We start from the raw sequence: 15,844 nt of genomic DNA on the forward strand, positions 1-15,844 counted from the left end.
TTGGTGATCCGAAATGCCGACTTCTTTTTTGCCCAAATTTTTATAAATTCATAATTTCAATTTTTTTTACTTAAATTTTTTTATTGACGTCCATTAAGACCTTAGCGATGGAGTTAGATGGTCCCCATGGGTAAATAGACCATTTTCAAGGTCAAACGAGTTCTAAGGCAGGTAAAACCCCATTTTTTGGTGGTCTGGAATTCTAATTTTTTTCCTAAAACTTTTCATGTACGTATGTTAAGACCTTAGCAATGGAGTCACTTGGTCCCCATGGGCAAACAGACTCCTTTTCTAGGTCAAACAAACCCTAGAGCATGTAAATTTTCATTTTGTCAATTTTCATGTGCTATAATTCATGGATTTTTGGTGATCCAAATTCTGAAAAAAAATTCAAAATTTTTCATTGACGTTTGTTAAGATCTTAGTAATGATCCAATCTGGTCCGCAGAGGCAAACAAGCCAATTTTAAATTTTCTGGCCATTTAGAACAGACATATCAACACGAAAACAAGATGCATTTTCTTATTCAAATAAATGTAACGAAGAACTTGATATGGATATACAACTAGTTGTATCAGTTTAAAAATTATAACTGAGACCACTAGACTGATCTCATCCACTTCAAAATTTCCACAAACACATGAACTTTATTCAAACACAAGAAGTGTCATTGCTTTGCATTTTCCCTTTGGTTTGCTTAGTATAAGCTACCTTTGTGTTTCTCAATTTTCATCTTTAGTCCATCTTTATCTGCTCCCACAATCTGGTCAACAACCTCCCCTTTCTTCATCAACACGAACGTTGGCATAGCTTGAACCCCGTATTTTTCAGCTACATCCTGTTTTCAATCGTCCAAGATTCGAGTAAAATTACTATCATGGAAAAGGATTTAAGATATACACACTAACGTTATTAACTTCTATTATTTTTACCAAATTGTAACGTTTATTATATAGGTTCTCCTATAATTATCTTATAAGTGATCCTGATTGTGTAAACACGTCAATTTATAGAACTTAAACTCGAAAAAAGAAAAGGATTGTGAAGTTTAAGAAGTCATACAACTAGTTCATCAACATCAATCTTGACAAACTCAACATTTGTATATTTGGCAGCAAAGTCATTGATAATTGGGTCCATGTTTCTGCAAGGACCACACCATGTAGCTGTGAAGTCAATAACAACCTACTAGAAACAAGGCAAATGATTAGTACCATATGATAATTTACCATTTGTTTGTATCTTTTAAAGATTCAAAGTGGTTACTAGTTTCGTCACTTTTATCTAAATACGTAACTATTTATCTACATAATTAATTTCAACACTTAAAATAATTGTCAGCACTTAAGCTTATCAACTATTTACAGTCAACTAATCAAAACGGGCTCTACAACATGTTACAATAAAGTAAAATGATGATTACCAATTTGTTTGTATCTTTCAAAAAATTTAAATGGATCATGCATTTTGTTGAAGAGTTGAAAGTAATGACTTGACACCTCTTGATTTGTTGTGTGATTGGCTTCTTGTTAAATTCAGGCCATGTTGGGTAGTTGTAACCACTCATTTTTCTTCTTTTTTTTTTTTTTAAAAAAAAAACCCCTCTTATTTAACTCCTAGGTTTTAAGAGGTTTTTTTTTTTATTTGATATGTTGGAGCTTAGAGTTATGCAAAAACCTTATTTATAGAGGTTGTTGATGTTCAATTTTTTCTTTTCTTTAGTATGTAAAATAACTTATAAATGAGTATAGAATATGTTCTTCATTATGTCGACCATTTCATTTTTATTTATATAAAAAAAAAATTGATGCTAAATTGATTTTTTTTTGTTTAATTGGTAATGGTCCTTTGGTCCAATATTTCCAATATAATGTCATTATCACTTTATTCTAATGTGTTTTAAATTCTATACGCGGACAATATATCTATCGAGGTCAATTAAAAAATAATTGCAGGAAAATGACGAAATTAATACTTCATTCATGTTAATTTCTTTGACGGATTTTGACTTAGTACGAAGTATAAAAAGTCGTAGTTTTAAATTACTAAAGAAAACGTAGAATGCATCAAAATATTCTTTAATCTTGTGTTCTTAAACATTTCACATGGAATTTGAACAAATGATTGTTAAAAAAGAAAAAGAAAAAAAATATTTATTAAGCAGACTAATTAAAAATAAAGTTAAACAAACAAATTGAAATAGAAAAAGTATAACTTACTAATTTAATGAAGTAAAAAGTACATGTTAATTAATCATTGATAAAGTAAAAATATAATCTATTTAAGTGTGGGCGAAGCTAGTAAGGACTCTGGGAGGTTATCCCTACCTCGTTCTGTAAAGAACTATATTATTTATACATAATTTAAATTATTTATATATATATATATATATATATATATATATATATATTAGATGTTACCCGTTTAACTATTAGTATGTCTATATTTTCCTATTTTAAATCTTGTTCTCTCAATAAAAATAATGGCTCCGTCACCGTGTAAACAAGAAGTCTTTACTTTTTACCCTAATGTCAACCTGGAAAAAAAAGTTGTTTATTAGTACATACAGCTACTTTATTAGTTATATTCTTCATCTAGTAATTTTATATCTGAAAATAATAGGAACCAATACTTAAAAAAGAACATTATAACTATTAACAATTGTAGTATATGATTTAAGAATATTATTATTGGTGACAGAAACAATGTTCTCTAAAGTATTGGTTCATATTATTTTGAAAATAGGAATATGATTACAAGGTGAAAAATAGCATAAAGTTTCAATTTAATTAGGGGAAAGGCTGGATAGCATTTCATTCAAGAAAATGATAGATTCTATTCTTATTTATAATTTTATATCATGCGAAATTATGGCCTTAAAAGAAAGTGAATTCATTGAATCTGAAACCTAAATTACCAATTAATATAAATTGAGATTTCAATTATTGACATTCGTCACGGATCCAGGATTAAAACTTAACGAGTTTAACCTTCTTGAATTGGAAATATAAAATATATTGAGCTCAGTTAATAACTTTTCTTCAAAAAATATTTAATTGTATTAAGAAAAATCACTTTTATCGGTAGAAATAATCTATTATGACCTAGTAATTGTTATGCATATCCTAAAATTTGAAATCCAGAAAGTTAAAATTATGAATCTGTCTCTTAACACGAATTAAAAATTATTGAAAACTTAAAATAAATAAAAGAATATATCTTTAACGGTTTAAACTTCCAGATAAAACGAATCGATAGAATTCAATATATATATATATATAAAGTTGTCTTGTTAGAATATGTAATTGTACTTGTGCACAAACACAAAAGCATCTAGAAGACATTTTCACTAGAGAATTTTTCAATGAAAATGGTGTGCAATTCAATTACAACTTCATTGATGAAGAGAATATTTCCAAATGAAATTATAAAGTGAAGTTTGCTACTTTCTTAGCATCTGTCCATTGTGGTCCTTTAGGTATAACAAAAATATTTTACATGAAAAATATTTTTTTAATAATGAAAAACATTATGTAAATCATTTATTTGATTAGTATTTAATTAATTGAACCCAAAGTTGATGGAATGTGGTTCCTCTTTTTCTTATATGTGAGTTGTGAGTGCTAAGAATAATTTTGTAAGGTTCATATTGTAAGGATTTAAATAATTTTGGTATAAAAATGATAATTTAGATAACAAAAAAGAAATGTATCATAAATGACACAATAATGTCTTAATATAGTTTGATCAATCAATTTAGAGAAGATGAATATTTTACTATATGTAAAAGAGAGTTCAAAAGATCGAAATAAATAATCGCATAAAACTCACTCAAAATATTCAAATATGCTTTTATAAATCATGATTAAAGGAATACTGAGAGATTTTATTTATAATTTATATCCAATTATATCTAAATCAAATTAAATGTAAGTTTTCAAATTCATTCTTATAGATGATTGGAAGAATGTAATGAAAAGTTTTACTCATCTCCTCTAGAACAATATTATATTCCTAATTATTTTTTAAAATCACATTATAGTTGTTTTTTTATTTTCTCTAGAATTGCTTTTAACATTCTAGAAAAAGAGATCAATCTTTTTTTAAAAAAAAAAAGTTGTGATGATTTACTTTGAACCTATTATATAGTAAATTCATTTTCTTTATTAAAAGGGAACCTAAAGTTGCATTAAGTAACATATGATCTCATTTTAATTCCTTTTGACATCTTGTGGACTTTAAAATAAGTCAACTCGTAAATGAGCGAGAAGATCTTGATCGAAAATTCCATTATTCTGAATAGTAAAAGAAAATGAAAATCAATTAAATCGTGTGCTAATGAGTACATGTATTACTTGCATTTATTTATCCTATCACATTTTAAATGGAAAAGTTGCATTTCTCATTTTTGTTTGTACAACAATATTGTATAAAAAAGGTCCAACAACTTCTATATTTATGAGGTTTGAGGGGCTGGGAAGGAATGAGGAATCATAATTTTTTCTCGTTTCAATTTATTTGTCTTAATTTTCTTTATTAATCGATTTAAAAAAGTGTTTTTTTGGGGGGGGGGTAATTCGTTAATCTCAAATTTTCATGTAGCATCTTTAAGATCACAAAATATATTAAAGAATATTTTGATAGATTTGACATATCTTTAGTTTTAGACTATAGTATTTAAAAGTGTTTTTTGCTTTCTTAAATTACATGTCTAAATAAAACCAAACAAACGAATTGAAGCAGATGAAGTATGAGTAATGCATTTAGACGAATTCAGTAATTTTGACTCAGACTTTGTTTTTGTGTTAAAAATATGCTAAATATGTAACAATATTAAATTTTGAACCCAATAATGCAAATGATTAGTAAGGTTAGTGGTACGTTGAACTAGGGTTGCATATCAGCAGTTCAGTCCCATTTTGATATTTATCGATTTAACTTAATGATTATCAATTTGTAGATCATATGTTAAGCTACTACAGAATCATTAAGATATTAGCTTATCTTTTATTGATTTATCGGTGGTTATTGATTGTTATCAGTTCGATTATTGATTTAAACGGTAAGATTTGACACATAAAAAAATCACTTTACAGAAATGTGACAAACCAAATGAACCATACATATGATCAGCTGACAGATTGCAAAGTGCTCAAAAGCAAACACTAACATATTGTAAAATAACCCAATAATCAAAAATAATAAGAAACTAAACCCTAATTATGTTGATATACCGAATGGTATAAATATAATTTATTAATTTACTATCGAGTATCAGTTAACCATTAAGAAAAAACCTCTAACAACCAATAACTCGATAATAAAAAAGTTAAAACGATTATCAAAATCGCTAAATCAATAATCCATTATCATTATAAATCAATAACTTATTGTTGATTCGAGTTATCAGTTTGATTCGATTTTGAACCGCCTGAGCTCATAAAGTTCAAATTCTAAATTCACGGTATGACTATAGGATGTTGGATTTGGAAAAAGACATTATAAGAACACAAAACTCAGAATAAATACACTTGCTCAAACCAAGCAAATGTGTAACATTAGTGCTTTAGTCAGCTTCTTGAATGTGAAGTTTACAATAATGTGCTGTGTTCTCTCAATCAAAATGTGATAAAAGATATGAAGTCTTATTCTACATGGAAAGTGTCATTCCATCAAACTCTGCTTAAATTTGTTGCACACTTAGGTTTAATTTTCTTACATGAACATAGCTTTATGTTTCTCAATTTTCATCTTTAGTCCATCTTTATCTGCTCCCACAATCTTGTCAACAACCTTCCCTTTCCTTATCAACACGAACGTTGGCATCGATTGAACCCCATATTCCTGAGCTACATCCTATATACAATTCAACGAAAATTATTTGAGACGTTAGATGAGTATGATATTTGATTTCTAATATGGTTGATCACTCAACTAATAGTTATCATCTCAGAAAGTCACATCCTGTATACAATTCAATGAAGATTTGAGACGTTAGACAAGTATGATATTGATTTCTAATATGATCGATCACTCTACTAATAGTTATTATCTCAGAAAGTACGACAAAAAAAGTGATTTTCTGAGATAATAACACTTAATTGAGTGATAATATGAGAAATCAACTCGAGGAGTATATAGAAAATATAGAAGGGATGTGATGGTAAGAAATTTCATACATCCAATTCATCAACATCAATCTTGACAAACTCAACATCTGTATATTTAGTAGCAAAATCATTGAGAACTGGTTCCATATATTTGCAAGGACCACACCATGTAGCTGTGAAGTCAATAACAACCTAGTAACACCATAGAAAAAATATCCAATGATTAGAGTACCCTCTAATATATAATGAGTATAACTTTTATATACTAGTTTAAAATATTTGTTTACATTATAAGATAATTACATATTTAGATGTAAAATAAGACAAGTTACTTGCTACAACAGGTAAAGGTGGTAAAACATTCTTATATTGACGATATAGATAACTTAAACACTAAGTTAAAAACCATAGACAATATCATTAGAGAATTAGTTGTTGTGCAAAATGGTTACCAATTTGTTTGTATCTTTTAAAGAATCAAAATGGAGCTTCCATTTTGTTGAAGAGTGGAAAGCAATGACTTGAGATCTCTTGAATTGTGGTGTGGTTGGCATATTATGAGCTTCATGCAAAGTAGTTGAGTAGTTAGCACCCATTTTTTTTTTCTTTGGAGTAAAAGATCTTTTGCTCTTCAACTTATGGTTTTGATAGATTTTCTTTGGCTTTGATGTTGGAATTTAGAGATTTGTTTGGACCCCTTTTTATATTGGTAATTGCTCATGTTCTTAATTGTTTTGCTTTTTCATATTTTAAAATTAAAAACAATAGAATATGTTTCTCAATTGTATATGTAGACCATTATTATTATACAAACAAAGATTTGATGCTATTTTGCTTTGGCTTTTGGTAGGCATGGTTTGGTCCAATAATTCTAATGCATGTTAATTTTTGACATCATCAAAGTAGTTTGGATCATTGGTTGGAATATTTTGTTCATTTAAAGAAAAAATTGAGTTGACCACAATCAACATTTAGTCTAGATGATTTCGAATTGGTGATTTGATGATTTCAATAGGTTCGAAATGTTGAAAAAATCATTCAAACACAAGCTAAGAAATATTGAGAGGACCTAAATAAATAAAAGAATGTATTTTCCCGATTTAAACTTTTAGATAAAAAGCGATTCATACCATTCAACATATAATATATATTTTCATTATTAGAAGTTCAGATTTTAGACTCACAATATTTTCATGCATGAGAAAAGATTAATAGTATATGATAAATGAATGAATGCAATGTGGTAATTTTAAAGTTGTCTTGTTAGAATATGTAATTGTACTTGTGCACAAAACACAAAAGCATCTAGAAGTCATTCATATGAGAGAATTTTGCAATGAAAATGGTGTGTAATAAAGTGTCAAAAGAGCAAATTTTGGTGAAGAGAATGGAATTGAATAAAGTGAAAAATATTCTTACAAATGAAAAATGTTTATGTAAATAATTTTTTAATTAGTAATTAATTGAACTTAAAGTTGATGGAATGTGGTTTCTCTTTTTCCTCTATTTGACTTGTGGGTGCTAAGGAATAACCCCTTCATCTATGTTGTTTAAAGTTCATCCAAATTAATGGTTTACTTAGTAAGGATAGAGATAATCAGGTGTCATCCGGAAGCTAGTGCAATCGTCAAAAGAAAAAAAATATAGACACAATACTTTAATATGATTTGGTCAATCGACATATATCAATAAGAGGAAATGAGAAATCTACTATATAAAAAAGAGTACAAAATATCAAAAGAAATAACCTTACAAAATTCACTGGAAATAAAAAGAGGTTCACGCAAACGGCAATTCACTGGGAATAATAAGAGGTTCACACAAATGGCAGTGTACACTAGTGTCTCGCAAATTCTCTTCCAAAATAAAACTTTCAAAATCTGTATAACTACATTGTGAATACTACCAAGTGTTTAGGTGAATTCAATAATTTTAATTCAATCCTTGAACTACTTGCACATGGAAAAAGAAAATCCAAGCCAATAATGCAAATGGTTATAAGTACACAAGACATAAAATTAGTACACTTTGGTCAAATTAAACAAAAGTAAATGTGAAACATTAGTGCTTTAATCAGCCTTCTTTAATGAGGTTTACAATAATAAGTGAGCAAGAACTATAGATGAGTTATATAATAAGCTAAGTTATTTCAATCAAATGTGATGAAGCAAACTTTGCTCAAACATTTGTTGCACACTTAGGTTTAATTTTCTTATATGAACATAGCTTTATGTTTCTCAATTTTCATCTTTAGTCCATCTTTATCTGCTCCAACAACCTTGTCAACAACTTTCCCTTTCTTTATCAACACGAACGTTGGCATCGCTTGAACCCCATATTCCTGAGCTACGTCCTGTTAACGATTCAACCAAGATCGTGAAATTAGTATCAATCGAGACATCAAACGAGTATGATGTTGATTGCTGAGAAGGTCACTCAACTAACAGTTATGATCTCCCAGAATATGATCACCTTTCTTTCTTGATTCCCAATTTTTGTCAACAAAAAAGGTGACCGTTTTGAGATAATAACAATTAGTTGAATGACCATATAAGAATTCAACTCGATGAGTATATAAAAAAGCAATGTGATGGTAAGTAATTCATACATCCAATTCATCAACATCAATCTTGACAAACTCAACATCTATATATTTAGCAGCAAAGTCATTAAGAATTGGTTCCATGTATTTGCAAGGACCACACCATGTGGCTGTGAAGTCAATAACAACCTAGTAACAATAGAGCAAAAAAATCCAATGATTAGAAGGCAGATTATCTATTACGATTTACGAGGGTGTTAGACTAAGTTTATAAGCTAATCAAATTGATTTTTAAGTACTTTTTTAATTTATTTACGTGTTTGGTAAACACCTTGTTATAAGTCAAAATCCTTAAGTAGATCATTCTCAACTTATGACTTTTCAGCTTATAATATAAGCATTTTTAGTTTGATCAAATATTTTTATCCTTTTATATTTTTAAGGATACTTTAATTTTATTGAAAATTTTAAAGGATATTTTAATAAAATAACAACTTCTCCACATATTTTACCAAACACACCTCATCAAAGTGTTTATTAACAGTTTCAACACTTTCATCTAGACACATAACTGATTATTAGTTTATCAGCTATTTACGATCAACTAGGTTAAAAATAAAAAGATATAGTTTGAAATGGTTACCAATTTGTTTGTATTTTTCAAAGAATCAAAATGGAGCTTCCATTTTGTTGAAGAGTGAAAAGCAATGACTTGAGACCTCTTGAATTGTGGTGTGATTGGCATATTATGAGCTTCATGCAATGTGACTGAGTAGTTAGCACCCATTTTTTTTTCTTTTAAATTTTCTTTGGCTTGATGTTGGAATTAAGAGTTTTGCTTAGCCCTTTTTATATTGGTTGTTTATGTACTAAAATGTTTTTGCTTTTTTCAAAATTTAGAACAACTTAAACTAGTTATAGAATATGTTCATCATGTCGACCATTTCACTATACAAAGAGAGATTTGATGCTATTTTGCTTAGGTTTTGGTATTGGTGCTTTAGGCTAATATTTCATGTGTAGGGATATGAAGATATGACATATCGACCTAATTAAACCACAAAAGTTAGTTTATGAGGGGAGGTTTGTTCAGGTCCATATATGGAGACCAATTTCCCATTTATGATGTGAGACTTCTTAACATTCGTGTGCGAAAATCGAACCGATCAATAAATCGAATCGAAAAAATGTAATCGGTTATTGGGTTTTAAAAAAAAAAACTATTGGGTTATTGGTACATATCGGTTTTTACTGTTGAGTTATTGAGTAATTAAACTGATAACTCAATGACACGGCAACAGTTTACTACTTTACCCTTTCTAAATATTATATATTTAATAATTTAATATGTATCAAATTATTAGTACTTTATCTACTTCAGACAAGACCGCTTTACTTGTTTTTATTGTTTACTCAAAACCAAAAGACTAAAGTTTGAGTTTGCAATAGCTACTATTTGATTATTAGTTTTAGTCTTATTGGACTATTTCATTTTAGTTTTAGTTTATAATTATAGGTGGTAACTTTTGCAAGTTTGTTAAGGTCTGTAATATTGATTAAAATAAGAAATTTCATATTATGTTTTGGCGGTGACATGTAATTATAGCCTTTGTACTATATTCTCTTCTTGATGCAATTTCTCGTAATCTTTTTTGTTTCACTGTATCAAAGTATTTAGAGAAGTGAGAAGTTATATAATACTTTACAAACATTTTCTTATTGGGGTAAATCGAAAATCGAATCGATAACAATCAAAAATCAAAAGCGCAAAAACGGATAAAAAAATATCTTATTGATTTGTTATTGGTTAGCACATTTAAAAACCGATAAACCAAATCAATAATACATAAAATCAAATCGAACCGACAGATACACACCCTACCCTCCCATGCCGGCCAGACCTCAACTGGAGCTAGCATGAACACTTAATTATAAATGGGGACCCAACTTATCGATCATCTAGACACTTTAACTTGACACATATATTTATCATGACCAACCCATTCCAGTTAACTTCACATGAAATTTCAATCATGGGTGACATGTCAAAGTTGAAAAATGAGAAAAGACTCAAATATGTCATCGAATTTTGAGAAAAAATTTATTTAAGTCATTCATTAAAAGTTTGCCTCATCTATATCATTTCCGTTTGAAAAGGCTTATTGTGTCATTATTTGTTAATTGAAAACAATTTCGTTTTGCAAAACCATTTTTACACTTGGTCAATTATAATTCTGTCACGTTATTAATATCATTTTATGAAGGGAAAAGACTCCGTATGTCATCAAATTTTGAGAAAAAGATCATATATATCATTCGTTAAAAGTTTGACAAATCTATACAATTTCAGTTAACAAGTAATTATATAGATGAGTCGTTAAACGTACAAATATATCAGTATCAAATATCTACATGACACAGTAAAAATAAATTAAAGTGATTAAATAATAATTTAAATGTCTATCTATATATTCCGCCTACCATTTCGTAGGAGAAGATAAAAAATCTTATTCCCATGTGATCATGGGACTTTAAAAAGTGAATTTATTGGATATGAAACCAATTTCTACTGTTGAAAGGAACATCTAGCTAATTTACCACCTTGGCTAGCATCAAAATAATTAGAAATATTATTATTTACTTTGTTATATTCAATGGACGATATAATAGTTAAATTTAATTATTATTACAAAACTATTGGACATCAATATTGGTATCGAAGTGTGCCTTTTCACAATAATGATTAAAAAGTAACAAAATGCTTTAATTAAAGATAAATATAATAATTCGTGTAGTATCTATATCGTATTCATTTAAATACAATTAGATAGGAATTATTAATGGTCTAATTAAATAAAGACAACTTTAAATAAAAGATATGTTATCTAAATTGATCCATACTAATATACAGAGAGAGTAATTAATTAGAAGTTTGAGTTTGAGTGATCGCGATTATAAAATGTTTTCATATATGAGAAAACGAAATAAAGAGATTCATTGAGGTAGCAATAAAGTTTTTCTTTCTTAAAATATGTAATTACCCTTATGCACAAACACAAAGATGCCTAGAAAACATTCCATAGCCAAATGGAAACTATACTTCAAATGATGTTAACAAATGGAATTTTAACTCCCACAAGAAAGTGTTTACAACTTAATATGTTCACGTATTGTGGTGGAGTGATAAATATTTTTTTATTTTTTAATTAGAGATTTCGAGTTTAAGTATCTTTGAATAAGGAATTGTCTTTGTTAAAAAATATTTTACCCTCTAATGTAGGATTTTTGGCTCAAATTTAAATTCGGTCAAACTCCAATATAAACATCGAACTCCACAAACAAAAAGAAAAAAGAGAACCTAATTGAAGTGTGACACTTTGTGTCATTTTCATATGTACAACTAAGATGTTTGTGGTGAAGAATATTTCACAAAAGAAATAGTGCTATATACTCCTCCGTTTTAATTTATTTATCTGATTTTAAATTAACATAAATTTTTTTTTAAAAAAATGAATTTTGAATATCTCAACTATCTTTAGATATTATTTATTATACTTCTTTTGAGTCAAGGCATATTATTATTATTATTATTACTATTATTATTATTATGAATTTAAGTACATAAAGGTAAGTGATGGTACGTTGTTATCATAAATTAAGAATTTGAAGTGCATAAAGGAAAAGTTATTCCCTATCCCATTTGTTTAATTTTATGTCAGCATATTTTTAAATTTTGTTTAATTTGGAAAGGGAATAACTCATTTTAAAATTTAGAAATAATTTTTTGTAAGAAATTTCATTTTGCTCTTAATGAAATTTTTTTTTTTTTTATATAAATACTATTTTAGATTATAAGTTTCAGAAATTTTACAATCAGAAAGCGAAATTATGGTGGTAATAAATTCAACAGAACCAATAATATTGTGCAAGTTATGTATTTGTGTTAAAAATTAATCTCTACAAATATCCCTTCTTCATTCACCCTCCACATTTATAACATATGAGTAATAGTACACATTATTTTCTCAAATTCCCTCATGCCTTATGTAAAAAAAAAAAAAGTATTTTACATAAATCTCACACATTTGGAAGCTGATTATATTCTACCGATGTTTCCTCAACTATAAAAATTTCAAAAAATTTCATTGCTATATTTTTTTTGTTGTTCGTTATATTATGAATGATAAATTATTTATTGAGAGATGTATATGAGAGGGGATGTATTTGAGAGGGGACGGATGTATTCAAGTGAGGATAGGAATGCAGCGGAGAGGGGATAGGAATACATTAGAGAGAGGACGAAAATGTATCCGAGAGAGAATTTTTCTATTTTTTAAGTAATAGGAAACTTTAGATATTATGATATCTTAAGTTGTGTTTTTATGTAATTTTTTTCAAAAAAGACTTTTCGATCTACTATTTTTTAAAAATTGATATACATAAGTTATACACTTATTATATACATATTATATATCGACTATACAAATATTACAAAATTATTCGACTATTTTTAATTTAATCAACTGAATTGGATAAACTTGAAACGACAGAGATGAAAGGTTTATTTATTCCTTAATTCTTAGCACCCAAATAGAATAAAGGAGAGACCACATTTCATCAACTCTCCTCCATCTAATCAAGCCCTAAAAAAAATTATTTTTTCCATTTCGATTTATTTATCATACTTTTTTTTAATCTATTTTTAAAAAAAAATATTATTTTTTTAACAACTTTTTAGTTTCAGCTTTCCATGTGACATATTAAAGATCGCCTTATCAAAGAAGATTGATATATATACACGATCCTTATCTTTATTCAGAATAAAAAAAAGTTATTTTTGATCGACCTTAGCTCAATAAAAACGTAAATAAATTATAAGGTTATACATGGTTACACATAGGACTTTCGTACGATATATAGTGGTTGACTTCGAATTACTTATCAATATGTATCAACAACAAAAAATATTTTACATAAAATAGTCATATGTATATGCAATATATCATGTATCATTATCATATAAATAATGTATATTTGCATATAGATAATATATAACTATGTATTCGAGATGAATATACATCTATACTAATTGTTGATACAATAAAATAAATATCTAATTTAATTTTCTTTTTAAGTGATATTCCTCTTTATTTGTATAAATTTTAAAAATAATTAAACACCTAAAAATGATCTTTATTTTCAAGACAAGATTAAAAGTAGGATTCTTCCGCAGTAAAAAAAAAAAAAACTTTTGCAGCTGAATTTTAATTACCGTTCATTATATGCTGCTAGCTAGCATAACTTTTTTCTTGTTCTCTGTCTATTAATTTTGAAAAAAAAATTAATTTTTTATTTTTTTAACTTTTATTTCGTGTTTGATATTTATATTGAAGTACTGATTAAATTTGAATTGCAGACTATAAGATTTATTTTAAGGATGACACCTTCAATGATATTTTCTCTATATTCAAGACTCAAATTTGAAATCTCTAAATAAAGCTGACGTACATATTATTAAACTTTTATTATCTTGTCATTTCTTTATTTTTAAGATATGATCTCAAAGATGTTTGATGCATTTTACTTTTATGCACCATTCATGACATCTAAAAGTACTAATTTATTAAATTACTCAAATATTAAAGTGATGGTTTATTCTCCATCAGCATAATTAAACATTTTATATATATTTCCAACACCATTTATAAAATATATATAAGTGACATCTTAAACAAGTTGATACACTTTATTGACTAAATGAAAATAATTATGTTTTGATTATCGAAAAGCAAAAAGGAATAATTTATTTTGAAGTGCATCAAATGGATGGTATAGTGATTTAAAAAGTGAGTGAAAATTAAGAGATATTGTGGTATAAAATTAATCTGAAATAAAATTTCATTTTATCATGATATTGGTAAGAATAATTTAGATTGAATATTTAGAGTGTTAAGTCAGTAACGTAGGCGGAATTATTATTGCATATCTAAATATTGGTAAGAATAATTTAGATTGAATATTTAGAGTGTTAACGTGATTTTGAAATAGATATGAAAGTGATAATAAATACATAAGTCATTTTGAGAAAGTTTTAAGTACCTTAGATCTATCCAAGGTAATGATAATTAACGAAGATGTTATACACTGTATTAAAATAGAGTAGGTGATCAAACGTCATCTTTATCAAACTATACTAAATACATTGTCGTTGCTATTGAAATAGAGTGGCGAAATGAAACCCCAATCTTTATCGAACTACATTAAACATATTGTTATTATTGTTGTTTATAGTATCTTTCATTTTATGTGGGCTAAATGTGGCTGTCTTTGTTCCTTTGACATTAGTCATCAAGACATGGCAGAGGAGTAGGATAGTTCAAAATCGAATCGAAATCGATAACTCTAACCAGTAATCTAGTTATTGGATCGATAGTTCCAGTTAATGGTTAAAGGGTTTGGATCTCAACTTACCATAAACTTCTTATCGACTTATCCATTCGGACCTCGATTATTCCATATTTCTAATCGGGTGTCCCGATAACCCGATAAGAAGTTTAATTAATTACATTTATATCACTTAAGGCCTTAGACACTTTTACTCTTTAGGGTTTACACTTTAGTCTTCAAACTCTTTATATTGACTTTATAATCGACACACAATATTTCATAATAATATTCGAAAGTTGCGACATCAGTGATTGATTTGTTGTCATTGTTTCCACGCTGGTGAGTTATATTGAACATCATTCTCCAAGAGTCTAAATTAAGATACAAATGGTTGGTTCCCTTACTTTAAGTCTTTGTTTTACTAAAGTAAGGTTCAAATGATTGGTTTCCTTACTTAAATTTTTTTTTTTGTTATCTTCTCATTACAATAAGTGAGTTAGTAAAATACGCTTGCAATATTGAAATTCTATAATCTGCAATGTAAATTTTTTAATAGTAATGGTCTCATGCTCATTAATGATTTTCTTTAATAGTTCTATAATGATTTCTCTTTATAGTTCATATCGAAACTAGCTTGATTGTTATGAGGATTCCTTTTGAGTCGGTGAATTTTATTAAGTGTTTTATGTAATAATGGACTATCAAAGAAAAATTCTATCATGAGTGACTACTGGCTACTGCTAATTATCCATTAGTAATTCTAAATGAAAAATTTTGATCACTAACCAATAAATTGATATCTTTA

The 15,844-nt window shown here is 27.5% G+C and overlaps 2 protein-coding genes and 1 non-coding gene across 3 annotated transcripts; all 3 read right to left on the reverse strand.

Moving 5' to 3' along the window:
* Window positions 1-496: 496 nt before the first annotated feature.
* Window positions 497-1,767, reverse strand: LOC101252777 (uncharacterized). The gene is made up of 3 exons (XR_011221060.1): window positions 1,424-1,767; window positions 1,063-1,185; window positions 497-838 (listed from the first exon to the last, which is right to left on the reverse strand). It is a non-coding gene; the product is annotated as an uncharacterized protein (transcript).
* A 3,749-nt stretch (window positions 1,768-5,516) lies between these two features.
* On the reverse strand, window positions 5,517-6,948 carry LOC101253283 (thioredoxin H2). The gene is made up of 3 exons (XM_019214091.3): window positions 6,563-6,948; window positions 6,180-6,302; window positions 5,517-5,856 (listed from the first exon to the last, which is right to left on the reverse strand). The coding sequence occupies exons 1-3, from the start codon at window positions 6,704-6,706 to the stop codon at window positions 5,716-5,718; spliced, it is 408 nt and encodes a 135-aa protein (XP_019069636.1). The 5' UTR covers window positions 6,707-6,948; the 3' UTR covers window positions 5,517-5,715.
* A 1,199-nt stretch (window positions 6,949-8,147) lies between these two features.
* On the reverse strand, window positions 8,148-9,717 carry LOC112940024 (thioredoxin H4). The gene is made up of 3 exons (XM_004238707.5): window positions 9,296-9,717; window positions 8,719-8,841; window positions 8,148-8,463 (listed from the first exon to the last, which is right to left on the reverse strand). The coding sequence occupies exons 1-3, from the start codon at window positions 9,437-9,439 to the stop codon at window positions 8,323-8,325; spliced, it is 408 nt and encodes a 135-aa protein (XP_004238755.1). The 5' UTR covers window positions 9,440-9,717; the 3' UTR covers window positions 8,148-8,322.
* Window positions 9,718-15,844: the final 6,127 nt, after the last annotated feature.

The sequence above is a fragment of the Solanum lycopersicum genome, chromosome 5 (assembly GCF_036512215.1).
Source record: "Solanum lycopersicum chromosome 5, SLM_r2.1".
Classification (NCBI taxonomy): domain Eukaryota; kingdom Viridiplantae; phylum Streptophyta; class Magnoliopsida; order Solanales; family Solanaceae; genus Solanum; species Solanum lycopersicum.